Raw genomic sequence first — 26,914 nt, forward strand, 5'->3', positions numbered from 1 at the left:
GATAGGGCACATACAGATAGAGCGGCTCGTATTTTGCTTTATAGAAAGGGTAACTGTGTAGGTCTGTTGCAGCAAGAACAAAAACAAGTCCCTAGGCTTGTGCCACAATAAATTATCTAGTATTTAAGATGCCGCAAGAGATGTTGCTGCTTTCCATTCTGGCTTTGGCTCCAGACCTACATTTTTCTTTTCATTTATTATATTTCTATACTGCCCAGTAGCCAAAGCTCTCTGGACAGTTTACAAAGATTAAGAATACAACATTGTAACATAATATAAAACCATTTACATACAGCATATAAACAGTCCAACACACCTAGCAATCAACAACAAGAAATCTTAGGACCTGTTAAAAAAACTCTGGTATGCTGTCAAATTCCTGACAGTAGCATATGACAGTACCCAAATAGGAACCGGAATTGGATAACGCTTGCTATTCTGATCTAACTTTTCCACCTCTATGTCGTTTAAGTTTGGGCCTCTGAGCCGTAGAAGCTCTGAGTTTGTTTCTCGACGCTTTGTCTCCTTTTCCCTATCTCTATGGTTTGTCCTAGAAGGGAGCACGGAATTTCCGATGGTTGCGTGCGTCATATCCGGACGGCTCTGAGATGCCGGTAAGAAGCGCTTGTCCCGGGAAGGGGGGGGCGGGAGTAAGGGGAGTTTATGCGCCCTCCCCGCGCTTCCTTCCCTCAGACCGCGGAGACAAAGGGGGAGCGAATGACCCTGCGGTGCTTGTCCCCGTGACCTCCCCGCCCCCCTCTTTAGTTCTTGTGTCCAGTCCGGTCCTTAGGAGGAGCCCTTTCCGCTCTTTCTCCGCTCTTCTTGCCATGGGAGTGGCCTGGGTTGGCCTTGTCGTAGGGCAGCCGAAACGGGAGGGGGGCCGCTTTCTTTCTCCTGGCGCTCGGCCAGGCTCGTCTTATCCGAATAACGGGGCGGTTCGTCCGCTCGCTGGGGCCCGTGAGTGACGCCGGTGTGTGTGTCCTTTGGCTGGACTGGTTGTTGATCTGCTGAAACGTCGCCAGTGTTTTGTGAGGGATCGGACGGCTGCCCGCCCCCTCCCCCCCCCCAGCCTTCTTGCCTCAGATCCTCCCCGACCTTTGGCTGTTGAAAGTCCTAATGGTGCGCTTAACGTTTACAAATAAGAAGAGCTGGGGCTTAAGCCTGCGTGAAAGCCCTCGGTGGTGACGATCTATTGGTTCCATCAACGTACATGGCGTTTTACATAAGCAAAAAAGTCAGCCCCCCTTCCCCCCACCCCACCAAAGAGCTTCTAGTCTAGAGATGTTGATAGACAGGCAAGAGAGGGAGAGATGGACGGGGCAATGAAAACAAAGGGTGGCCATGAGCAAGCCATAAAGAGAGGAGGTTGGTTTCACTTTGAGGATGAGTTTTTTTTTTAATGCGGGTGGTGGGCAGAAGATTGAACCGACTATACTGGTGGGTCTCTGGGTGATTTGTTGTAGGTTGGCAAGAATTTTTGGCTTGGAATTGTTTAACAAAAGCAACAACAAAATGACACTCTCATGCACATAAATTACCCTTCATTACAAATGAAGAAATCCTCAGATAACTAGGAGTGGAGGAGCTGTGAGCTCAGTTCAGTTCTGGTATTTGAAACAAATTCTTGGGCTCAGCATGCCTTAATCCTAAGTGTATGTCTTTTGCACCTGACTGTTTGGAGCTTGGAGTTCTAGTAAAAAAAGAGAGTAGATTTTATATGCCCAAAGAATTCCACCTGTTTTAATGGATCCAGGTCTGGTGTCAATGCTTGGCATCCTTGGGCAACTGTCAGGTCTTAAGCATACAGACAGGGCTGACTGTCGGTGACATCTTCCCTGCCTGAGTGTGCTCTACCCTATGGGCATTGTTGAGCAGGACCCCTCCAGAAGTGCCTTAGAAGTGCCACAGCTGCTGCAGTGCCACCTCTGCTAATCAGCTCCTACCTAGAGGCCTTACCCAATAGTATTGGTGTGGTTCTTCATCTGGCACTGCCCCTTCCCCATCCTTAATATTCGATCTACAAATGCTACAGACTAATATAGTGACATATTGGGTGCTTTGCAGAATTCAATTATATAACATTAAAAATGGTGACTGTTCAACTCTCATAGGAGGTACACTATTTTGGTCGTGATCCCGTAGCCCCAATAGTGTACCTCTGTATTTAAGCTGGTTATCTATACCCAAATATAGGCGGGCATTTTCCCTAGCAAGGCTCAATGCTATGCCTTCTAGGGTAATGGAGGGCAGATTTGGGAAAGTCCCACTATCAGATAGATGCTGCCCCTGTAACAACGAGGAGGTGGAATCTATCTCCCATGTACTATTCAACTGCAGCTTCTATCAGGAGGCAAGAAAAGCCCTTATCCATCCTTTCACGAAATGATTACCTGGACGATCGTCCGTGACCCTTATGTCGGTCCTTTTACAGGGTCAAGATAAGCATACCACTGAACAAGTTGTTAAATTTCTTAATCACGCAATCCTTACCAGATCAGTTATGGTGGCAGGATTTTCCTTTGCTTCTAACACAGAACTTTAAGGAGGCTCATGTAATCATACTCTGTTTTAATTTCATGTATTTTAAATATCTATTATGAGTTTTTATGGTTATATGTTTTATTGGTCTGTTGGTCTGTAATAAAAGGAATTGAAATTGATTGGCCAAAACCTGCAGGAGCTTCTGCAAACGCCAGCCAAGTGCACAGCCAACTTTGCCCTTTCCCCTTGCAGGGAATGAGGAGCAGGACTTCCTTTTGCTTCTAGTACAGAACTTTAAGGAGGCTTCATGCAATCATACTCTGTTTTAATTCCATGTATTTTAAATGTTTTCATATGTTTTATTGGTCTGTTGACTGTAATAAAAAGAATTGAAAACTCTCATAGGAGTATGTGCTGCTGGCAGGAAAGTCCATAGTGGTGGGCAGCATCAGTAGGATGTACTGCCCGGAAAGGGGTGTTTTGTGGAAGCAATAACACCATCAGTGGTGTGTGTGTGTGTGTGTGTGTGTGTGTGTGTGTGTGTGTGTGTGGAGCATCAGCAGCACTCTTCCAAGGGCCAGTTCAAGCCTGGAGCCAGGCCTGAAGGGATTTCATATGGATTTGAAGGGAGAGAGAGAGAGACAGATGGCAAAAATATTGGTGTTCTGGCAGAAAAATCTAAGCATAAATGTAAAAAGGTGGAATAGAGCTGTGTTTTGATCCCAGGTGAACTCCCAAGGTAGCTATGTTGTGAATTATGCAGGAGAAAGTAAAAGATATTGTATACATGCTCAAAGATTATTTTCTTTATTATTACTTTACATATCCCTACAATGAGCCGTAACACTGAAAATATTCTCTGAGGCTGACCCCTTTTAAGTTTTGGTCTCTGCCAGGTGAGCATAACAGCATAATTCTGGCTGCAGTTTAATAGACAAGAGAGTGGAAGTAGGAAGGGTTTTTATTGCCAAGAGAAGTCTGGCGATAGTGTTGTTGTACATTGTATGTATGTATGAATTGCCTTGTAAATTATGCACAAAAACATGAGTAGTCATATAATTTAATATTGGGTTAATGTTCATTTCTGTTGTTTTTCAGGTTAAACTGAGTAGCTCTCTATTACGGCTTCTCTTAAGAAGATCCTCACAAAGTTGTGAGGCTGGAATATGTGTATAAACACGGAACACTGATCACTTTGAACTCTTAAGCTTTGTGCCTTACTCAGATCTATTTTGGGAATCGGAAACTTGAATCGATGTTATCGGATGAGTTAGAGTCCAAACCAGAGGTCAGCAGCACCTAGATAGTTTGGCTTTGGGACTCAGTGATTGTGATCTGTAAATCACATTATGGCAAATGATGTTACATATGTTTATCATGTACAGAAACAGAATTCTCTGTTTTCGTTAAAGGCTCCCAAATTGCTCAACTGATTTTCACCCACAAGGTGTCATTTGAAAGCTCACCACCTGCAGGCTTTTGGGAGTCTTACTTGGGAGTAAGGCCCATTGAGCACAGTGGGACTTATTTCTGAGTAAACTTGCATAGTAAAAGAATGTAATTATGAAATTATTTTGGTTTCTTATTTAAAGTTAGTGCTTAATTGGAAGTCTTTATGTGAGAATTCGGAATAGAGCTTAAATATGCTTGACATCTTTAGTAAAGCTTTTGGGAAGATAACAGCTACAACTTTTGCTCTTTTGGGTTAGTCTCTTCACAGGGCTTATGTCATGAATTGGTATGTTGGCAAATTGCTATTTTGAAGTTAAGCGCTTTTTTAAAACAACAGCAACACCCCACCATTATAGTTTGTGTCAAGCCCTTATGGTTGTGAGAAGAGGTTTGAGAACGTGAAGAAGTTATGTATTAGATGTACAGACTCAGATCAAGGCTTCCAGTGCTCCAGCGAAGGTGTGGGTTTCCATCCCCCACTCACAAGCAGGCCAGTGGCAGTGTGTCCAAGGGTAGTATTCATCCATGCTAAGTGGGTAAAGAGGCTGGTCAGGGGGTAAGGATTCTCATTCATGCTTCAGGGGGAACTAATCACTGCTGGGGTACACTAAAAGGAATAAGTTCAGAAAGAAATTGATTCGAGGACAGTAGCTTGAAATGGTATTATCTAGGTTTTCTTCAGAAGGAGCCCAAGTAAACAACAATTTAGCCAACGTTTTACTTGGTGCCAAACTATATATGACATCAAACACTTGGTTTAATGTTAATTATGTTATTATTATTATTATTATTTTGCATTGAAGAGTAGCTATGATAGGACCCAAGGGTTTAACCTTTTCCTCCTGTGCCACAGTTCTGATAAAAATCCACACCCCAATTGCTATTTGGCATGGAAAAGATGCTCCCATTGGTTCCAATGACAAGTTTCCCTCCTGTGACTAATCCCAGCTTCAAGGGGTCATTTTTATTGGGACCAATAGTGCAGAAGGAAAGAGTTAAATCCCCCCTCTCACCATAGTCCTGATTGGGGTTTCCCACAGTTGCTGTTTATAGTAAAAAAAATTAACACATGTGTAATCTGGCCTGTAGTTGTGAGTAGCACAAAACTGTTTCCGGTGACTCATGTCAATTATGTTGCGCACTGCTGCTTTTTAGCTCAAATTCAAGGCCAGTTTTCTATGGAAGAACACTAACACCAATTGTGAATTTAGGTAAAGAACAGGACTTGTGCCACCTACTACTATTACCATGAGAGCTGACACATCCACAATGTATTATGTCAGTAAGAGTTTAGAATTTGAAAAACAAGTAACTATTAGACATTAGTAATGTCTTATTAATTGGTTCATCTTGGTTGATTTCAGATTATGGAAAATGTACTTGTTCATCTCCAAGTGTAGTTGATAAACTATCTGATTTGCTACATTTTGCATCATAAGGTATAGATTGGCTGGGTGGAGTGGGGGGAACAAACAAAAAGCATTCAGTTGCAGATCTAATTACCTGCTCCTGCCTTCGTAACTTTGCTTTTTTTCAGCTGCTGGTTCAGTTTGTTCAGAACACATCTATTCCAATAGGCCAGGGGCTTGTGGAATCAGAATCTAAAGATATTACCTGTTTGTCTCTCCTTCCTGTTACTGAATCCCCAGAATGCAACAGGCTGATGTTGCCAGGTAAAGTCTGAAGCCTGATTATTCTAAAAAAAAAAAAAAGCTGTTTATGGTGTGTAACAGAGTAATCCTACACATGTCTATTCAGAATAAGTCCTACTGAGTTCAATGCGCTGTACTTCCAGGTAAGTGTGTATATGACTGCAAGAATGAAGAGAGCTATTTGGCTAGATTGCTGTGTTTGCCTTTGGGATACTTCTTTGAGGAATGGTGAGATACAAGTATAATGAAGAGGGAAGAATTCTGACACAATTATTAGCAATTCTCTGCCTAATGGTGTGTGAACAGCAAAATAATTGCTCTGAATGAGATGAATAATCTCACAAATGCTTTCCTCCCCCCCCCCCCCGCAATTTCATTCACTTCATTAGATGACTCTCCAAGTCACACTAGCGCTTCAAAAGATGTTTCCTCTTCTGCTGTTCTGCGAAGCCTCCAGGTGAATGTTGGCCCTGATGGTGAGGAGACAAGGGCACAAACTGTTCAGAAACCACCTGAGCTTCTGCCAAGTCCTGATACTTCCAGCTTGTTGCAGGACCTCCAACCTAGTGATAGCACTTCCTTTATCCTCCTCAATTTAACACGAACAGGTAACATCCATTTCAGCACCTAGCTAGGTATTTTTCTGGTATTAAAATGCAAGAGATGAATATTCATTGATACATTGCTTTGAAAAACGTGTTAAGTATTTTGGACAGTGTTGAATTGAAACAGGGGAAATATAACCATCAGCAGGTACTTCTAGTGAAGTGGTGTGGTTTCTTGCAATATTGTGGGAAGCAAGAGATTTTGTTAATCTTTTTATAGTGCCTGATGAAACTGTTCCTTCTTTAGGCCTAGGTTCTCCCTCAGAGCACCTGGTGTTTGTCCAGGATGAAGTGGAGGATTCTGGGAATGATTTCTTTTCCAATGACAGTACAGACAGCAGTACCCCATGGTTTTTACGGGTGCAGGAATTGGCCCATGACAGTTTGATTGCTGCCACTCGAGCACAGCTCGCCAAGAATGCCAAAGCAAGCAATAATGGTAAGAGGGTTTCTGTTTCTATCAATCCTCTCCTTTTTAAAGGTCTGAGTTAAATTAGTTCAGGGTATCTTAGAAACCTTTTGTATGTTTATGGAACAGTTATGGTTGAGGATTTCAATGTAAGGCTTAGGATATAGCCAGAGTTGGTGATTTATCTTACTGTACAGATAACATTATTAAAAAAATGTTTGGTTTTACTTTCGATGAGCTACCCATTCTCCCATATCTTCTGTATTTTCTTTCTACCACTTTTTTTTACAAGTAGTTAGATTGACAGTGTAATCCTATATATGTCTACTCAAAAGGAAGTCCCATTGAGGCAATGGAACTTACTTCCAGGTATGATTGTAGCCCAGGTATCTTACAAGATTCCTATTAAATTTTGTTTCAATGGTTGTGCATAGTTGTGAGAGGGAAAGTAATTCCATTGGTTTGCAACATCTAGCTGGGAGCTCTTTGGACCAATGGTTGCTGCATGACAGTTGGACCATGCAATCTAGCGCTCAGGTGCCTAGGCTGGCACAGGGAAAGTTGCATAATCAGGGCAACAGAGGGATTGCGGATTATGCAGTATTCATGTTTATGGATCTGAAACGCTGAGTCAAAATGGGTGTGATTTCTTTTGCAATCTTTTGAGGAAGAGTGCAAAACTGTTCACAAGGGGTTGGGTATCTATCTGGAGGCAAAAGGGAAACACATCCCCATTCCTGAGGTAACTGGGCTAATGTTCCCCTCAATCCAGTTGTACATAGTTGGGGTAGTATGAAGATGCACATTCCAGTGAAAGTAATGGATGCAGGTAGACAGCAACTGCATCTGGATTGCTTTCAGTGGAATATGCATCCCCATTCCTATTCTGTCCCAGTTAGTGAGAACTAGAGCTGAATCAGGGCAAAAGTCTTGTTGCACAGTGATGGTGGTCAGTGAAAGTGCCAGCACAGCATGGCACATTCAGGATTGTCAGCCCATTTGCTTTTTTCTTCTCCCCATTATCCTCTTGCAGAGGGAGGGCAATGGAAAGGCTTTATGGATCATCAGTGATTTTCTCATGTAACTAAATCGGGCACTGTGGTGCCGTGATCCCAGGTTTACTATATGATACCTGATTTTGGCTGGGATCACACAAGGTCTGTTGGTATTTTTTAAAAAAAGTACCCAAGCAGCAGCAGGTCAGGGGGAAAATGGATGTGAACAGCTGCAACAAAATGTGGAAATTACACCTCCCCTCCCAATTAATGATCCTTCTCTTCTCTCTTACACCAGAAATAGCCACTTTTGTAGTGAAAATTGAAACCTATAAAAATTTAAGGCAGCAAAGACCCGAAGAATGGAGAAAAACATCATGGGTTTTATACAGTTGGTTTTATACAGTTGGTTACACTACTCAGAAATTATTGTGTTCTCTACTCCTAGGCATTGTTGCATTGCCGTAATACTTTCTCCCTCTCTTCCAGGTGAAAATGTTCATGTTTGCTCAGGAGACTCGCAACCGAAAGAATCCAGCCCCATCCCTCATCTGCCTCGCGTGGAGAAAAAATTGAAGTGCACTGTTGAAGGTTGTGATAGGACGTTTGTGTGGCCAGCCCACTTCAAATATCACCTAAAAACCCACAGGTGTATAGACTTGCTATAGCTGTGATTTTGCAGAGCTCTGCAGGCTGTATAGGTATTTATGCAGTAAGTGATTGCTGTGGAACAATCCAGTGTTTAAATTCAGAGAGAGAACCAAAACAAGTGAATTCTAGATAAAGATCCAATCACTCTCACTAGCCAACTCAAAGTGTATTTTACTAGTGTTTGTAGTTTTTTTTAACTGTATGGGATTTTATTTTGGTTTGTAAGCCACTGATCAGAAAAAAACATACTGTTTTGTTTTGTGTACATCATATATATGTAGCCTAAATGTTAATAAGAATATGAAAGAAATGTAAACAGTAAGCCAAAAACGCATTTGACTTTAAAGTACAGCTTCTCATCTTTTCACATTAATGATTGCTTGAGGTGAAGCCAGTAACTCTGGCTACGTTACATTCCAGCTTTGTGTCCCCTTAATTGAAATCAAGATACAACCACATGTGACATTGTATTATTATGGAAAGGCAAAATATCAGCAGAGGACAATTTGCTTATAGCAATATGTATAATAATGCCATGAAAGTGATGTTGTTTTCCAGGAATGACCGTTCCTTCATTTGTCCGGCAAAAGATTGTGGGAAAAGCTTCTATGTTCTACAGAGGCTGAAGGTGCACATGAGAACACATAATGGCGAGAAACCTTTCATCTGCACTGAGCTCGGGTGTGGTAAACAATTCACGACAGCTGGGAATCTGAAGAATCATCTGCGGATTCACACGGGTGTGTTCCTTTCCCCCTTTTCTAAAAGTTCCTCTTATTCCTGTATTAAAGTCCAGTATTCAAAGAAGTTTCACTATCCATTTTTATCTGTCTGATTATGAATATGACACTGACTGGACACTTCTGTCTCTTCCTCTCTGCCTGTTTTAAAATATTCATTTTGGGTGAGATGCAAGATGAATAGCTGATTGGACATATGCTTAGCCTGTGCTTTGCTTGATAGTAACAAACAAGTGCAATCACCAATCTGCCTCGTCCATTCTCAGCCCCTCTCTGTTAATTGCAATCGTTCTTGCGATTGGCCACAGCATGTAGCAAAGTGTGTGGATGCCTTGCTGAAAACCTGTAATTGTAGCGATATGTAGCCTTGTGCTGTATCAGAAAGGCATTTCCAATGAGTGCCTCCAAGCATATAGTTTTGTGAGCTTTAGTGGTCAGTAGGCCACACAAGCTTGGGCAGGAGAATCTACTAGAGATGGACCTTGAGTGCCATCAAGCTGCTCCCACTGCCATCCTTCTGGGATTTATTTTATGTTGACTTAAAATGTCTAACTGGACTTTCCAGCCCAAAAGGAAATTTATTTATTTTATTACATTTATATACTGCCCCGAAGCTCTCTGGGTGGTTTACAGAAGTTAAAAACAGTGAACATTAAAAACAAGTATACAGAATTTAAAACCATCAAGAACATAAAAACAATATCCTTTTAAAACAAGTTCAAGGCAGTTTAAATTAAGACTTTTCATAAAAGCTTGTAATAAAATCATAGCTTGATTTCAGTGAAGATTTGCTTAATCGCAGAGAGTCCTCTTAGCTTAAATGGAAGAGAAATAGGCAACAAACAGGGCAAGGCTCTTGTGACTCAGGAAAAGCTTTGCCAGAGAGGACAGATCTGGAGGAGAGGAAAACAACTAACACCCTAGAGCACTTATGGTGGTGGGTGGTTTTTTCCGTTTTGCCTCCGAATAACTAGAGAGAGAGAGGTCATTATTTCTGAAGAATAATCATATGAACTGAAAGCGTGGGTTGGGGAGGGGATGCTCCCGTGTGGCACCCCGAAAAATGAAAGGGTAGGTTGTTACTGGCTTAGGGAACAGCATGGTTGCAGGCATAAACATGGGATCCACATGCTGTCCACAGGAAAGGGCTATGGTGTGTTGGAAAAAGCACATGCTTTGCATGCAGAAGGTCCCAGATTCAATCCTTGGCATCTCTAGTTAAACAGCTCTCAAACAGTAGGACTGAGAAAGACCTCTGCCTGAGTCCTTGGAGAGCTGCTGCCAATGTGAGTAGACAGTACTGAAGTAGATGGACCAATAGGCTGATTCAGTATAAGGCAACTTCATATGGGAGTGGAAGTAGGAGACACAACGGGTTGGTGTTAGAGAAGCTATTGTGGGTGAATTAATGAGTTGAAAATTAGTCAGTGGTGAAGACGAAATTTCTAAAAATGAAAGAACTAGAACTTTGATATGGGAAGAAACTACAGCAGTGGGTCATAGCCACCATGGCAACATGTTCTTTTCATAGAGACATTCTGAATTAGTTACCTAAACATAAGTAATGGGCTTCTATTTTCAAATACTCTCTGGGATTAATAGCTGGATATTATATACAAGGTAGAAATCTGGGAGATAAAAATGGCTGAGAGTGCCTCAGGTAATAAAAGATAATATAATATAATATATTTATTACCCGCTTCTTCCTCTGGATCAAGGCGCGGAACAACATCAAATGCAAAAATACTATAAAATACATAAAACTGATTAAAAACATATAAAACAAATACATTATTAAAATAACAGCCAGACTTCTTAAAATTCGACTGAGTAGACCTGCCGGCAGAGATCAGTCTTTTTTAAATTCAGAAAGACTGTTAAGTTGGCGACTCTCTCCCGGCAGGCCATTCCACAGTCTGGGAGTGGCAGAAGAGAAGGTCCTCTGGGTAATGGTTGTCAGTCTAGTTTTTGCTGACTGAAGTAAATTCTTCCCAGAGGACCTGAGTGTGCGGGGCGGATTGTACGGGAGAAGGCGATCTTGCAGGTAACCTGGACCCAAACCATGTAGGGCTTTAAAGGTAATAACCAACACTTTATACTTCACCTGGAAACTAATTGGCAGCCAGTGAAATTATTTCAAAATTGGTGTAATATGGCCAACCCTAGGTGTACTGGTGACCAACCTGGCTGCCATATTTTGAAGTAGTTGGAAGTTTCCAGACTAGGCACAAAAGTAGCCCTATGTACAGCACATTGCAGAAGTCGAGCCTTGAAGTTACCAGTACATGCACTACCATCTTTAGGTCTTCCAACTCTAGGAAGTATAGTAGCAGAGCATACAGGTGATTGTGTTGGAAAAATGCCCTAAATCTAAACAAACTGAACCCTGATCTGGATTCTCCTAATGGGTTGGGCCTGTTATGATGGATGTGTATTCAGTCTTTGAATAGGAAGTTTCAGCCCTGATCTTTGATATCCATTGAAGAACTGGTATAAAAAAGCTCATAGAGTGGCAGGAAGCTGCAATGTAAGGTCAGTAGGTAGAACAGAAGTGGAACCTTGAGGGCACATGCCCTTTAAGTGGTCTTTTCATTCAAGAGAAGCAAATACCCTAATTATACCTTGTTGCATCACAGGGGAAAAGCCCTTCTTATGTGAGGCTCAGGGCTGTGGTCGTTCCTTTGCTGAATACTCCAGCCTTCGGAAACACCTGGTTGTCCATTCAGGTAAGGAAACTTCACCTCTTCAGATAAGACTGAAAGAACAGAGCATGTCTTTCTTGGAAACAACTATCCATTCCTTAGGCCGGGGCCCCCACACTTTTTGGACCCTGGGCACATTTGGGAATTTGAGAAACTGCTGTGGGCACCATCACAATATGGCTCCCATGGTGGAGGTGGCTAGTCACATAAAGGCTGCGATGGGGCCTGACTAGTCATAAGTGAGCTAAAGAGGGGTTGTGGGGATGGAGAGAAATAGTGAGGCTGGGAGGTAGGAGGAAACAGCAAGGCAAAGGTAGAGGGAAGAGAAAGAGCAAGGTTAGAGGCTAGAAAGGGAGAGAAAGAAAAGTGCCCTAACGTTTTCCATTCCCCCCCCTTAAAACAATCTTTTTTAAGAGGGCAGGGAGGGGAAAGCTTTGTGGCGCCATTAGAGGTCCCTGTAGGTGATGCATTGGGGATCCCTGCTCTAGGCCCTGTGAAACAATTACTGATATTGCGTTTGTTCTGTTTGTTGTTTTAGTTAACCAGCCCTATTTCCTCCTTAACCCTATTCAAACAACACTCTTGTAGATTGGAATGTAAAGTCTTGCCTTGCCTGACCAACACACTGTAGATTAAAGGCTTTAGAACTTCATGGACATATAGAGCTGAGGCTCCAAATTGCTAAAAAAAATAACAAAAATAACAAAATGTAGCTGGGAACTTGGTAACTTTTTCTAGGATGAAGCCTTTAAACTGGCCTCTGAAGTAGATAGACATCAAACTACTTGAGGCACAATCCTATGCATGTTTAGACAGAAAAAAGTCCTACAACTCCCAGCATTCCCCAAGACGCATGGATGGCTGGGAAATGCTGGGAATTATGGGACTTAAGTCTATACTTCTGTCTATATTTAGACATAGGACTGCGCCTTAAAGCACATAAAATGAATATTGCACGCCCTGCTTTAACAGCCCTTGTGTCTTTCAGGAGTAAAACCACACCAATGCCAAATCTGCGGGAAGACATTTTCTCAGAGTGGTAGTAGGAACGTGCACATGAAGAAACATCATTCCAGAGTTGGAATGGCTAGCAATAGACAGCATGAACAAACAGGTAGGGACTGACTAGGATGAGAAGGTATGAATGGGTCCTCCAAGTAGTGATGAAGGATGAGTCAGTTTAGAAAGATAAGCTCTTATTCCACAGAAATGTTAGGGTGAGATGAGTTGATGACAGAAATGAGGTCTTAATAGGAGGATGTATTCCATGAAGGGGTCCGTAGGAGCAAGCAGACAAAAAAAACCCCATTCTTTAAATGGTGACAAGAGTTTTTGGCCACAAAGCACTGAGAATTTCCTAGCTTTGAAAAACTATCTGTGTGAAGTCTGTACTTCTTAGATGTATGTATCTTTTAAGGACACCCATCCTATAAAGTGACAACCCCCTCATAAAACTCAGATTGATTCAATTGTCCACACGTCAAAATATACACTCCCAATTTTCATGCTGAAAATGCAGGCCCCCGAAGGAGGCATCGCAAATAAGGATGAATGAGTAAACATTTCTAGACATTCTATTAGGCATGAAGACGATCCTTTTTTGTGATGTGGCCACCAAAGCAGTGTTGTAGATTGCAATAACTGTTCAACTCATAGCACATTGTTTTTGCAACAGAATCTCTGATGGGCAGTAGTTTGTTGGAAGACTCTGAAGTTCATAGTAAGAACCTGGTGTCAATGAGCCCTCCGCCCAGCCTTGGTGTGGAATCTTTGCACCTGCCGGACACCGAATCAATTATTGGTGTGAAGGAAGGTGAGAAAATGTTCCTGTCTAATCAAAAGGAGACCTTGAATGGGGGCATGAAATAATTTTAAATAAGTTCCATGGTATGTAAACAAATGCAATACAGTAAAAGTTAGAAACAAATGGAGGAGGAAGTTAGACAAAGACAGGTTGTTTACCTGTAACTGTAGTCCTTCAAGTGATCAGCTGTGCATTCACATCTTCTATCGCTTAGAAATACTTGGCAGGAACCCGCCACCACCGTCCCAGTACACATATCCCTAGCGCATTCCCACCTATTCCCTCAGCTCCTCAAGACTGTCCAATGCAGCCTTGGAACCAAAGGAAACCTTTGTACGAGGATACACCGCCATACAGGGGCAGTGGATGAGTTGTGTGAGTGCACAGATGACCAATTGAAGAACCACAGTTACAGGTAAGCAACCTGCCCGTGTATATGCATCACAAAGGAAGTGGGTTCGGTGTGCAGAACAATCTAAAGGACTGCAATTGGGGAGATGGAGTCCTGTGAGCTCATTGGCTGGTCTGATGGTATGCACACCACCAGAAGAGATTTGTTTTTTTGGGGGGGGGAGGGTCCACTTCTGTGGACCCTCGTAACTGAAGTAGGTGAGTTGACTGACCAAACGGTTCCATTTGAGACTTGTAGAAAGCTAAAGTGTGACAGACATCCGAACAATGAACAGATTTGACAGATGTTGGAGGGGAAAGGAAGAAAGTTGGCAGAACAATGTCCTGATTCAAGTGAAAATCAGAGATGACCTTGCCAGAAAGCCAGATCAGGTCACAACACTACTTTGTTGTGATGGAATATCACATAAGGAGGATCTATGTGCAATGTACAAAGTTCTCTAGACCTACGGGCAGAGGTCACCACCACAAGGAAGGATGTCTTCCAGGACAAGTAAAGGTCAAGACTGGCGAGCAGTTTGAATGGCTCCACAGTCAAGGTCTGTAGAACTACAGAGGCTCCATTTTGCCATGTATGAACTATAAATGGGCATTTTATGAGCTGCATCAAGAATGTTCTGCATCTTCTGGGGCATTGACATATGTAAGGGAATTCATTTGATTCTCTACACTTCATGCGTAGCATTTCTAGATCCAGGTGATGACTTTTGCCCCCGTCCCTAGTCATCAGGTTTGGTATCAAGGGAAGTTGCACATACTTGTAGGAGAGATAAAGAAGTGCAAACCAAGGCTGGCTCAGCCAGCGTGGGGAGACAAACAGGCAGTTGGCCCTGTCTACCCTGATCTTTGACAGGACCTTGGTCAGAAGGAGGAATGGCGGAAAAGCATGCCCCAATGTTACGTTTTAGTGTTTCCTGAGCAATGCCTCTGCCACGCTTTCTTATATTTGCTCTAAACTGTCCACACAGCACCTGCTTCAGCCTTTATTAAAAAATCCAAAGTCCTTTGAATTTCTTGAGAAAATACTTCCCCATGAATGTTTTGCGAAGTGTAATTATTTTTTGCTTGATTTGCAGAGGTTCTTGCTGAAGCAACGACAAACTCTCTCCATGCTGCATCTGATGTGGTTTTGCCATCTCATCTGATGCCAATGTCAACATCAAGGCACTCCTATGGGGTGTCATCATTACTACAGTAAATCCATAGGTCCGTCTATAAAGTTTATATTCTGTTTTGAACAGCATGGAGGGTGAAGATTTGATTTGATATAGCTATAGTAGCATACAGCTTGGTCTTCCAGTTACATTGGCATTGCAGCCTGCTTTGCTGCCTGTTAGTTTCTACTTTTTTTTACTACAGTTTGTAACCTGTAGTGGCTGTAGGTGACCCTCACTACATGTACTTGTTAGCTGCACAATAATTGAGCATGACATCAAAATGCACATGGTGGTTGCTGGCAAAGTAGGATTGTCCTTGATTACTATGCTGTTCTCAACACACAGGGCTAGTGTAATCAGAGCTGTCATTATCCCATGTCTTGCATTGCAGCTTGTTAGCATCAGGATCTTAAGGTTGAGTTGAATGCTAAGATACTTCATCAAATGCAGAAGGTGTCTACTGCTCATGGAAGGGCTAGTTTACACTTTGCGCTAGAGTTCTGCATGAGCAAAGTGAAATAAAATCCAAAGATGTTCTGTTTACACAGTCTCTTGTGCAAGCATCGGAACTGCTATAGAAACTACCTGTTGTAGCATTTTTTCCAGTTGTACAAGCATTTGCAGAAGTGTGCTAGCAACTATTTTGCTTCTGCCCATGATTCTTTGGATGCAACTGGATGCTTCCAGATGAGCCTTTTTATTGTGCAATCACACTGCCTCGTTCACAGAATTTTGTGTGGGATCTAGACACTGTCCCCTTCAATTTGTAGCCCTCCATATCTTCTCACTACTTCTTCCATCTCCTTTTCTTACCAGAAAACAATCCATCAAGGAAGAAAAGACAGAATAGCTGAACAATGCCTTGTGATTGTTAGTGATAGGAGCCCTCCATCTGAAAGCACTCTCTACCCGTGTTATAGATACCCCTATATTCACTGCTACCTTTGCTCCAAACTGAAAACATTATGTTCAGATATATGCCTCAGATTGTCAGTTGGTTCACTTGTATTGTATTGCAATTGTATTGCTGGTTATTACTATTACATCCAACCTGGCAAACTATAGTTTTCACTTGCTGTACAAACTAGGCTTGGAAATGTGGTTTGAAGCTGGTCTTCAGTACTGGCTTGGAGGGCAAGCACCAGCTATGATGTGGCTGAACCAGGAAGTAACTGATACACTCTTGGCACAACAGGGTGTGTGAGCACAAAGCTTATTTCCAAGTCTCAAATCAGGCATGGGGAACCTCTAGCCCATGGGATGGATATGGATCACAGGGGTTCTCCATCCAGCCTGCCGGCTTCTTCCCCAGGCTCTAAGCCCTTTCCCGACAGGGGAAAGCTCTTATCTTTGATCAGCTACCGAAGACAGATTTTTTTTTCTGCCAAGGAAAGAGCCTGGTGAGCAAGCTGCTGATTGATTCAGCCTTGGTTACTTCCAAGGGATGTTATTTGTAAGTGCTGCTAAAGTGATTCAGCCCTGCTTATTTCCGAGTAGTCTTAAAATGATGGGACTAAAATTTTGGTCCCACCCACTCTGCCTTTGTCTAGATCCAATTTGGCCATTGGGCTGAGTTTTTCCCACTTCTCCATTACCATAGTTTTGGAGCACTTGAAACACTGTGGACTGACCCATCCTGTTACTTCTTAATTTCTGATTATTTGTGGTATTAAGGCCTTTAATTTCCTAAATGTGGGGTAGAAACTATTCACTATTCTTTGGTTATAAACAATTGATATATTCATAATTGTTGCTAGCCCACTTGATATAATGAGGGTCTAAAAGTAAAATAAAAGGATGTGAGCTATACTGGATTACTTTGTTGCTTGAACTATTCCGTTAGTGCCTCCATTTTACTCAAGTCTGACCTAGTATTAATTAAAAATAAAATGTTTTGGCTTCGCAGTTGCAAAAAGAAGAGCAGATCATGAAGCTCTCAGCACAAGATATGAAACTAAGAACAGGCTTGGGTGGTGTGTTCCAGAAGCCATTTGATACTTGAATTCTCAGAGTTTGTGCAGTGCCTCTATTGTACTTCTCAAGACCTGTCGGATCAGAGGCCTGGAATATGATTTTGCTTCAGTCACTGGAAACTCTCTTCTGAAGAATGGATTCAGAAGCTGCTACTAAAGTCTGAACAGTGTGGTGTGTTCCTGTTGCACCTGGTATCTTAAAGCCAGGAGGTAATGCTCTTGTATTAGCCCCAAGCCACTTCTTTTCCTCCTGAAGCTGATCATAAGGTCAGCATTATATTGGCTTGTTCTTCTTGGAGAAGTATCTTTAGATGGTAGTGAATTCTGCACCAAGGTGCTGCAGTCCTGTTCTTGCTTCTAAGCTATAGGGTGGTTGTGTGGGACTCCTTGAGCTGGAGCTTCCACATCCCCTTGCTTTGTGTGGATACATTCACTAATGCTGCTTTTTGCTCCAAATTGAAGACCTGATGCTATTCAGAGGATTGCCTCAGACACCCTTGCTTCTCATTGTGATATTTTAATTTCTAATTATTAGGTTTATTAGGGCTTTTAATTTAAAAAAGAGGTAGAAACTATTCAGTGTTCTCCTGTTGTAAATAAAGTATATACTTCAACTCCTGATGTGGTTGAGTGTGTTTATTTTGTTTTTAAAACTCACCTTACCCTATTCAGAGGCTCATTAAGATTATACCAAGTAATATCTTAATGCAGTTATATGTACTGCAAAATACTAGTACAATGCTATATATGTCAGATTAGTGTTTAATCCTGACAAATTCAAACATAAATGGAGGGAGGTGGGTTCTCATTGGTTACTAAATTCTTGTTCTAGCAAAGGATTTAGAATGCCTTCAGCACACAGTCAGCTGGGGAACAGTTAGTTAACATGTCCTTGCTCTTTTAATGTGATGTTTGAATTGTCATACATTCCATACTCCAGAAATTGCTTTGTGAACTGAAATGATACAATCTCTTCCAGAGTATAGGCACATTTGTAACTTAAACCTGCTGTCCTACACATACTTATCTGAGAGTAAGTCCGCTGAATGCAATGAGATGTCTTCCAAGCAAGTTGGCATAGAATCAGAATGGCATCCTGAATTGCAAATCTCAGTAAACTTCTAACAGTACAACGTTTGCAAATATTTGCCATGCATAGGGCTGGGGAAGGGAAAAGAATGATCACATTTTCTTTAAACAGTAGAAGAGGTTACTGAGGGGCGGCTGATCTAAAAATCCTTACTGTTGCTTGCTTTCATTTGTAGCAGAGAGAAACCTGGCTAGAATGTCTACTACAGTAATAACTCTAAACCTCTCCAAAACAAAGATGTATAAACGTTTAAGAGTGCAGGAAGCAGGACCTCATCAGCCAGTGTTTGCATCACTACAGTATGGGCGCATGTACAAATACTGCTGTACATTCACTCACCTAAAGAATCCTGTTTGAGTAATGGGTTGATGCCAGGCCTATGAGATTTCACTTTTGAAATAGCTATACACCGTGATCACACACTTTAATGTAAATAAAATATAAAAGTTAGCTTCAGTTCCTTATGCTGCAGAAATTGCTTTAAACCTGCACAAATTACATTTGATTAAAGGGGGGAAATGCGCTATAGGCACATAGAGACTTCTCAGCGCATCCCTACATTAATTCTAGTCTTCTCAGCCCTTCTTGGGATAGTTCCTTCACGATGTCCCTCTGAGCACCAGTATTCCTCTGAGGCTTAGGAATTCTGTTGATTTAAAAACATTCTGTTACTAAGAGTATTGAAGTACTTCAAGAGTACTGAAGTATTAGTAAGAGTATTGCAAAGTTATTGATCACATCTGAGCTCCTTTGAAAGTAGAAATTCAAGGCACCCTATGTACAGTTTTGTCCATCTTATCATCCCAACAACGCTGTGAGGTAGATTTGGAGTCCGTATGATTTGCCTAAGGCCAGCTAGTGAGCATCATGGCTGAGTAGGGAATTTTATTACATGGCCTGCAGAGCAATCCTATGATTGTAACAGGACGAGATTTTCTGATGAATAAACTACTGTGTCCAAAGCCCATCCGGTCTGCTGCAGCCAGGGTGGGAGGTGGTGCATTTACTGTTTTTTCCTCCATGGTATTTTTCCCCTATTTGATCTCTAATTTACACCAATGGGAGGGAAAATAACTATGCTGGCTCTAGGCTGGCGTAGTTTACGGACCTGATCTGTGAGTGTGTCAGGGAAACAAGGTAGCTTTGGATCCTGTGGATTCGAGGCCATCACTGACCCATCCAAAGAACGACCCAGTTCAGGCCCTACTACAGGTGGGAATACAACTGGTAGTACATCTACACCTGTGGAGCTTTCTGCACACATACCAGAGGGACTCTAGGATGGAAGTACCATCCTGCTGTCAAAGCAGTACTTCTGCCGTACACAGTGGTCCCTCAGTTGGCCTTTGGCTGGCTTTAAGATTTGTTCTGGGCTTAAGTATATTTATTTTCAGCACAAATGTCCTTCAAATACCTTTGTGATTCAGACTGCTCCTCCTTCCCTACCACGTCTGCAGCTTCCCTCCCTTTCTTTTGTACGAATTCTTCATTCAGCCCAAACTGCTGCAAGGTGTCTCGAAAGAGCCTCTCTGCCCCTTCACGGGCACCGTGCTATGGAATCAAAAGAGACAGAGTTTAGTAGCCCCTTGCCCCTTCATGAATACTTAAAACTAGTGTGTGTGAACTCTCTAGACTAGGAAGGCAGGTGCATATTTCTGTTATCAATGAAAGAAGCTTGTGTTTTAAACTATGTTTGAAGGAACTCTTCAAAGACCGTTCTAATTAAAGCTAGACATCTGTCTATATTGAAAGCCATCTTTTTCTACCATAGTGTGCTATCTTCCTACCATTACAGCTTGTACCATAACTGGTCAATGGCAAAAATCCAATCCTGTGCTCTGTTAAATCCCAATCCCCCATCATATTTTTGCTAATGGTTCCTGTTTGATCTTCTAAACTCTGCCAGTTCAGGCATTCAAAAAACAGTTACCTTTGTGACCTGTTCAAACAGATACGGTCTGTTTTTCACTCGCATCTTCATCTCTTCTAGTTCTTTTTTATACTCCTTTGTTCTTTTGTGGTCTTTCTGCCTGAAACGAAAGCTTCCTCACTATCAAAAAATTTCCTGACTTTGCATAATCTTCACTAATTCCATACTGCACTTTAAATTTCAGGTAAAAGGCCACATTTAGGGATAACAATCTACCCACAGAAATAGTTTTATGCATGCAGACCTGATGCTGTGCAAGTATGGAAGTTCCCTGTAGAGCTGCACCGATGCTCCCATGTTAAAACAACAACTAACAACTGCTCTCACAGTGCTGATCCCCAGTTAGGCAGGGAAGAGGGCAGTGCCAGGCTGGAATCTGGATGCCCCTTCTCTCCAGCATACTGCCTAACAGGTGATCAGTCGGTAGGTCACATGGTCACTCTTCAACTTAAGCCAAACAGAGGTGTTACAGATGGACTGAATGTGAAATATCACGGTGGCTTTGATTCCCTCTTCTGCCTCACTGGAATACTTATATACTGCTTCCAAGGAGGGGAAAATCTCCTTCAATGAGCACATTTTTTACCTTTCTACATTCTGCCCTATTCTTCACTCACACTCGGGGAAATTTTTGAGCCAAGAGCTTAAAACCCACTTCTACTCCACATATACCCTACCAGTAACTCTTAGGGTGCAATCCTATGAAGGCAGTCGTCAGCCTCCAAACTCGGAGGCTGCTGAGTATCGAATGCAGGGCAGCTAGAGCATGGAGGTGATTTTAGCCTCCACTCCCCAGTTGCTCTGTATTTCTGTTAGATGGGCAATTTTGCCCATCTAGCAGTAGTGCTTCAGAGCAGGAGGGAAGAAGGCTGGGGCAGCCATTGGACGTGTTGTATGGCCTATGCCCCAGTCTGCTCCCCTCCCGAGAACTCCCCTTTTCCTGTTTCTGTGCTTCATTTCCGAATGTGGCAACATAGCCAGAACCATACTGGCTACAAGGGGTGGGCGGGCAAGGAGTGTGGTTGCTGAATTCTGAGATCAGAGCCGTTTCCAACCTTGGAGCCCAGAAACCAAATAATCCTATATCCCCAGACAGCGTCTTTCTTATTGTTCCCTTATTTAATTTTATCTTTTTATTCCAATAACCTGTTACCTGTATGTCACTTAGAATACTGACCAGTTCTGTTTCAGCTTTTCTTTGTGTGTCTCTTCCAAGCTTTTATGGGGATCCATAGCTTTTGCTCGGCAATTCAGAGACTTTTGCATAGCTTGACATTTCTTTCTCTGCAGATCTGCCCAACGAACTCCTTCATTCTCCTTGTATTTTTTACCTTCTTGGAGGAGTCTATAAAGATGATAACACACACAAGTTTATTTCAAAATGAAGTTACTATGTTTTCTAAAAACAAAGATTGAAGAGAAGCCAGTTTGTTTCCTAGTTAATAAAAATTATATAATGTACAGCTGCGATAGTCTTCTGTAGTAATGAGAAAGAAATGTGTTTGATGGCACCTTGAGATCCAGGTTTTAGAAGTTTTTTATTTTAACATGGCATAAGCTTTTGTTATGTGATAACCTACTTCAGATGCTGAATTGGAATTGGGGAAAGAAAGGTGGAGAAGTCAGTTGATAGCTACTTGGTCAGCTTTCTTCTTACTTCTCCATCTTACTTTCTCTAGTACCAGTTCAATATTTGATGATGTAGATTGTCACCAATGAAACTTACACCATTTTACAAGCAAAAGTGAAAAGTTTGCACTCAAAAGACATTTATTTCTCAATATTATTCATGGATGCAACAACAGGTATTATTACTTACTTAATAGCAGATTCCCTCTTTCTCACTGCATCCGTGATATATACTGGAATTGTATTGGAGGAGAGGGATGAAAGACCGATCAAAGACCGACTTCTTTGTATTGGTGCCTTGGAAGGTTGCTGGAAATCCTGAAAGCAAGAATATTTTGTGTTGGTTGTTTTTAAACATTTTTTTTGTAGAGTGCTTAGTAGTAGGTGCATGTACACTCCCTCTATTACTCACTCACATGCACGCATGCATATATATGTATGGATATGGGGTATATGTTAATGAGTTTGATCCAGATTTAGGTGTACACAACTGGGCTGGTGAAAGCAGGATTCAGCAGGATTCTCCCAGCTCTCTTTGTAGCATTTTCAAGTGGCGAGGAAGTGTGAACATCTTGCAGTTCCTTAGAAACAGAAGAATTCAGAAAACAGCTCTTGGGTCCCCAAGAGCAAGATCATTATTTCTTGAGCGCTTTTAACCTGAGGTTCAAAGGGAAACTAAGTTTATCTGTGTGAAATATACTGGTGGCCCATTCCTTTCCCCTGTAGGGACAATCTGGAAGCTTTGACTATGAGGTAATTAGCTATAATATCTACATTGAATAATGTAATTATTTTAAATTCTTAGTATTTTTAGGACACATTTTACTAGTTTAGTCATAAGCAATAGCAAAAATAAAATACCAATACAAAAACTCATGCCATGGCAACAAAAAATCATTAGGTCAGTGGTGGGCAGCCTTCAGGATTGCAGAACCTACTTTAGTTTTTACAAGAACCTTGAGATCAACCAGAGCCAGGCAATTAAAGGCAATTCCTTTTTACCATCATGTCCTGGCTAGGAACTCTATGTTTGCAACGGAGATTAGATGTTCTCAATTGGAATGGTTTATCCTGAGTTGCTTCTTTGACTTCTCGTTTGCTTCTTGCTTCTTCTTGGAATGCCCAGTGAAGTCTTTCAAAGTCAGGCACTGATGTGTTTATTCTTGGTTTAAAGCTGAAGTTGCTTTGTAGAAATCCCAGTTTTTGTTCCCTGGTTTTGGAGGCAATTCGGGGTTCTTTCTCCCCTTGCTTATCGCCAAGCTCAATAGGAGCCCACGAGCTTTCCAATAAATCTTTGGCTCTCATCTGAATACGGATTTTTCTTAAGAGTTCATTTTCTGGGAATTAAAAGTGAAAATTATGAACATCTAGGCTGCGAAAAAGTATGTAAATCCAGCTAATAGCACCATAGAAAATTGGTGACAGAGAGTATACAGGGCCCTTTTAGTATTAACATTATAGAAATATTTAATTCCCAAACAAAACTTTTAAAGACAGATTTGAATCATATATAAATTCGCCTTTAAAATCAGGCACTCCAGCTCTCTCATTTTGGCTCAGAGACTTCTAGCATTAGCATAGAGCCACCTATATATATGCTGTCCCTCTAAAAATGTCTCTGATGTGTGCATTTTGTGCTGGGGCAATTAGGCCAATTTGAATGGTTATCATGTTTCACTATATGCTCATGGCTCATTCCTTCCCCTTCTACCTTTGGGCAATTGGAAACATTTTCATCATCATGCCTTAGGGATGATTCAACCTGAACCATACGTTTCCCAGTTCCTGTTGGCTTTTCCCCAGGGTTCAGTTTAAAAGCAGCTCTTTCGCCTATTTGTATGTTTAGTGTCAGCAGTCTTGTTCCATTTTGGTTCAAGTGGAGCCTGTCCCTCTTGTATAGGCCCAGCTTGTCCCACAATGGTCCTCATTGCCTAACAAATCCAAACTCCTATACCACTGTCTCATCTACGCATCGAGACTCCTCAGCTTTGCCTGTCTAGCTGGGCCTGGATTTCAGAGAAAGTCACCCTGATGGTCCTGGATTTCATACTTCTGCCTAGCAACCTAAATTTGGCTTCCAGGACCTCACGAATACATTTCCCCATATCACTGGTACCAATATGAACCATGACCATTCTCTCTACCCCAGCACTATCTATAAAGCTATCTAGATGGCGCAGGATATACACAACCTTTGCACTAGGAAGGTAATTCACCATGTGGTCTACATGCCCATCACAAACCCAGCTGTCTATATGTCTAATGATTAAATCTCCCACTACCACAAGCCCCCCTCCCCACAGAGACACATCCTCAGCATGACAGGATATTTACTCACCCAAGTCATGAAGCCATTTTCATTTATCTACCAATGCAAAGGTATTGCATTACAGCTTTCCTTTAGTTTGTATTGTCAAGTGCAATTGCTGACCAGTTTTGCTAAACCCACAGATTGGTCCTACTTGATCTCATATCTAAAAAGTCACTATGATATGGCATGATCAAAGGGTCAGTCCTTTTCCTCCCCTTGTAAACAGTGTGTCATCTCCTGCAGCTGAAGAGGATGCATTCATACCCACCATTATATGTTGCTAAGACAGACATCACTCTTTCTCTGGAAAATACACGAAGCTTTTTACCTTTGAGTTTATCCCCAAACACTAGTTCATAGGTTGACTTAGGGATCTTCTTCCTGACTTTTGGTACTGATTTTTTAGCTGGAGTCAACATGTCCAAAACTTTATGTTTGATGGCCTCCTTTCTCTTTTCTTCTTTTTCCTGAAAGCTGAAGGGTTTTTGCATTGAAAGGAGCATCTCCTTTCTCTTCTCTGTTTCTACTTGTCTACGAATTTCATTCTTTTCCATGATTTCCTGGTAGAGTGGCAGATAGATGTGAGCAGGTACAGGTTGGGCCCTGAACTGTTTCTTGCATTCAGCTTCTTCTTGGCTTTGTCTTTTATATGTGTCTGTCTCAATTTCAAGCAATGCCTGAGATTTTAACTGAGACTTTTTGCAAGCTTCTCGAAGTGTCATCTTGAAGGGCTGAGGGATGGTGATAGAGGAGACCCATGGTTTTGAACAAGACTGAGAAAATGAATAATGATTTTGCTCTTCGTTTGAGTGGTCTATGGTGAGGTCAGTCAAAGAGCTGAACCTTCTTATGTTACCAGATCTGAAGATAAGGTAAAAAAACGTTATCAAGGACGCAGAAAGAAGATGGAAGGTTTTATTTGAGAATATTTTACATTGAATAAATCAAACGAACTAGTGTGTACACCGGACACTTGTACACCAGAGCAAGCTTTCAAGACTTTTGCATTATTTTATTAGCCATGCTGTGTAATAATTCCTGTAAAAATGTTATGCCTGTAAAGGGTAGTGTAATATGGATTTCAATTTTATCTCCATGAAAACATAGTACAACCTGTTAAGACAGCTTTCTCCAACCTGGTGCCTTCCTGACACTGGCTGGGGATAGTGGGAATTGTAATCTAACACATCTGGAGGGCATCAGGTTGGGGGAGGTACACTAATCCCACGGAAACTCTGTTGCATCTTACCTCAAAGCTTCATAGAAATTTGTTGGCAACATCAATCTTCCATTGTCCTGGAAAAAGTCTTCAAGTTCCTTGTCTTCCTTGGGTGGTTTGTGGTTGTTCTCCAGCTTTATCTGGTACATGACACCTAGTTCTAACAAACATTGTCTGTTTTTCCTTTTGAGGGCCTGAAGTGAGTCATAAAACCCCTCACCTGAACTTGACGCTGCTACTACGTCTTCATCTGGCTGGAGAAAATCCAGCAGCTCACCTCTGTTGGACGAAGTGACACTGCTACCCAGTTCAACTTCTGATTCTGACTGTGCTTTAATTAGAAATACCTAGGCAAATCAAATAGTAAAACAAAAGACATCAGACCCAGAAAGGCCTTTTGAAAAGGTGTTTCCATTTTTAAATACACTGCTTACTTCATCAAATGGTTCAGCCTTGTATTGATCTAAGCAACTTGTTTTTTTCAAGAAGAGCCCTTCAAGACTGAAGACTCCTAGCACTATCAATGAGAAGGCACTGTGCAACTATTCTGTCTTTTGTTCTTAATGGATTTTCTGAGGTAAGAGAAAAGCTGAAAGAAGCAGTGGGAAAACACTGAAGGGTTACAAGTTGAAAACAACATCTGGACCCCTCCTAAAGTTCAGTGAATGAGGCAGGGTGATGGTGCCATAAAAGTCTTGTCTGGAAGCACCCCAAACCAACCTGTTTGAGCTAACTGGCAGCTGAAGGGCACAATCCTATTTATTTATTTATTTATTTATTTATTGCATTTCTATACTGTCCAATAGCCAAAGCTCTCTGGGCAGTTCACAAAAAATTAAACCAAGTACAATTCAAGGTATAAGACAATCCTTGCATGTTTAGACAGAAAAAAAAGTCCTACAAATTCCAGCATTCCCCATCCAACAGGTCTGGCTGAGGAATACTGGGCATTGGACTTTTTCTGTCTAAACTTGACTAGGATTGCCCCCTTAATGTTGCAATTTCTATCCATGCACACTTACTTGGGAGTAAGATGCTGAATTCACTGGGAGTTACCTCCAAGTGAACATGCAATAGGGTCGAGAAAGAGAGAGGCTACTCCCTTGGTTTATTGTTGGTGTTAATATTTGCATTGACTAAATCCAGCTTTCTTGGGCCGTTACTGTTGCAAGTCTGGGCGCTTGCCAGCCATCGGGTTCCTCGTCTGGGGCCAGCATTTCCATCCCACCCAGCCACGCATGCGGCCCCGATTCCCCCTTCCCCACCCCCGGGTGTGGCTGATGCAGCCGGTGAAGCAGTCCAGGGAGAGCTACGGAAAGACGCAAACGGCGTCGCCATGGAAACGGCCCACTATCATCGTCCCGCACGCGTACCCGTCGGAACTCCTCCTCCTCCTCCTCCCGGGGTTCCGCTTCGGCCCCGCCTGAAGCCCCCCGAGGTTCCGACACTGTCATCTCCGTTCCGCTCCGGCTACGCTGCTCGTAGCGACTACACGCTTGCCATGCCTCTAGAGCTCCAACCAATAGGCACCGTCTATTTTTGTTGGCTCTTGTGCATTAACCAATGATCCCTCGGCATGGCCTTTGCCTCCGCCCATCCTAACCGAATTTGCGGGTCTCATTGGTCTGCTGGTGTTGGCTGCTGTCCGTTGTCAAGGTGTTCGTGAGGTAATTTCCGATTGCGAGCTGTAGTTAATGGTGCTG

At 42.1% G+C, this 26,914-nt stretch overlaps 2 protein-coding genes across 5 annotated transcripts; one reads left to right on the forward strand and one right to left on the reverse strand.

Annotated features, from left to right (window-relative positions):
- The first annotated feature begins 517 nt into the window (after positions 1-517).
- Positions 518-17,653, forward strand: ZNF410 (zinc finger protein 410). 3 transcript variants are annotated; one of them, XM_063117844.1, is made up of 12 exons: positions 518-614; positions 3,580-3,769; positions 5,471-5,606; positions 5,975-6,193; positions 6,438-6,629; positions 8,084-8,243; positions 8,804-8,985; positions 11,622-11,711; positions 12,676-12,801; positions 13,363-13,500; positions 14,979-15,108; positions 16,966-17,653. In XM_063117844.1, the coding sequence occupies exons 2-11, from the start codon at positions 3,737-3,739 to the stop codon at positions 15,098-15,100; spliced, it is 1,398 nt and encodes a 465-aa protein (XP_062973914.1). In that variant the 5' UTR covers positions 518-614; positions 3,580-3,736; the 3' UTR covers positions 15,101-15,108; positions 16,966-17,653. The 3 variants fall into 3 exon arrangements, with proteins under 3 accessions (XP_062973914.1, XP_062973916.1, XP_062973915.1); XM_063117846.1 differs by lacking the exon at positions 16,966-17,653 and adding an exon at positions 13,779-13,906 and having other exon boundaries at positions 14,979-15,060; XM_063117845.1 differs by lacking the exon at positions 518-614 and adding an exon at positions 775-970.
- A 162-nt stretch (positions 17,654-17,815) lies between these two features.
- Positions 17,816-26,691, reverse strand: FAM161B (FAM161 centrosomal protein B). Of its 2 annotated transcripts, XM_063117848.1 has the most exons (9): positions 26,585-26,691; positions 25,242-25,558; positions 24,321-24,853; positions 22,684-23,018; positions 21,872-21,999; positions 21,230-21,397; positions 20,053-20,152; positions 19,537-19,673; positions 17,816-18,768 (listed from the first exon to the last, which is right to left on the reverse strand). In XM_063117848.1, the coding sequence occupies exons 1-9, from the start codon at positions 26,663-26,665 to the stop codon at positions 18,678-18,680; spliced, it is 1,890 nt and encodes a 629-aa protein (XP_062973918.1). In that variant the 5' UTR covers positions 26,666-26,691; the 3' UTR covers positions 17,816-18,677. The 2 variants fall into 2 exon arrangements, with proteins under 2 accessions (XP_062973918.1, XP_062973919.1); XM_063117849.1 differs by lacking the exons at positions 17,816-18,768; positions 19,537-19,673 and having other exon boundaries at positions 20,092-20,148.
- Positions 26,692-26,914: the final 223 nt, after the last annotated feature.

This window comes from Elgaria multicarinata, chromosome 2, assembly GCF_023053635.1.
Source record: "Elgaria multicarinata webbii isolate HBS135686 ecotype San Diego chromosome 2, rElgMul1.1.pri, whole genome shotgun sequence".
Taxonomy (NCBI): domain Eukaryota; kingdom Metazoa; phylum Chordata; class Lepidosauria; order Squamata; family Anguidae; genus Elgaria; species Elgaria multicarinata.

Bases quoted from the DNA above. Each gene is read 5' to 3' on its own strand.
- ZNF410 (XM_063117844.1), top strand. From the start codon at position 3,737: ATGTTATCGGATGAGTTAGAGTCCAAACCAGAG. The intron at 6,630-8,083 runs GTAAGAGGGTTT...CCTCTCTTCCAG, and splicing joins TGCCAAAGCAAGCAATAATG to GTGAAAATGTTCATGTTTGC. The intron at 11,712-12,675 runs GTAAGGAAACTT...TGTGTCTTTCAG, and splicing joins ACACCTGGTTGTCCATTCAG to GAGTAAAACCACACCAATGC.
- FAM161B (XM_063117848.1), bottom strand. From the start codon at position 26,665: ATGACAGTGTCGGAACCTCGGGGGGCTTCAGGCGGGGCCGAAGCGGAA. The intron at 21,398-21,871 runs GTAAGTAATAAT...TCATCTTTATAG, and splicing joins AAGAGGGAATCTGCTATTAA to ACTCCTCCAAGAAGGTAAAA. The intron at 20,153-21,229 runs GTCAGTATTCTA...CTTTCGTTTCAG, and splicing joins GAAAAGCTGAAACAGAACTG to GCAGAAAGACCACAAAAGAA.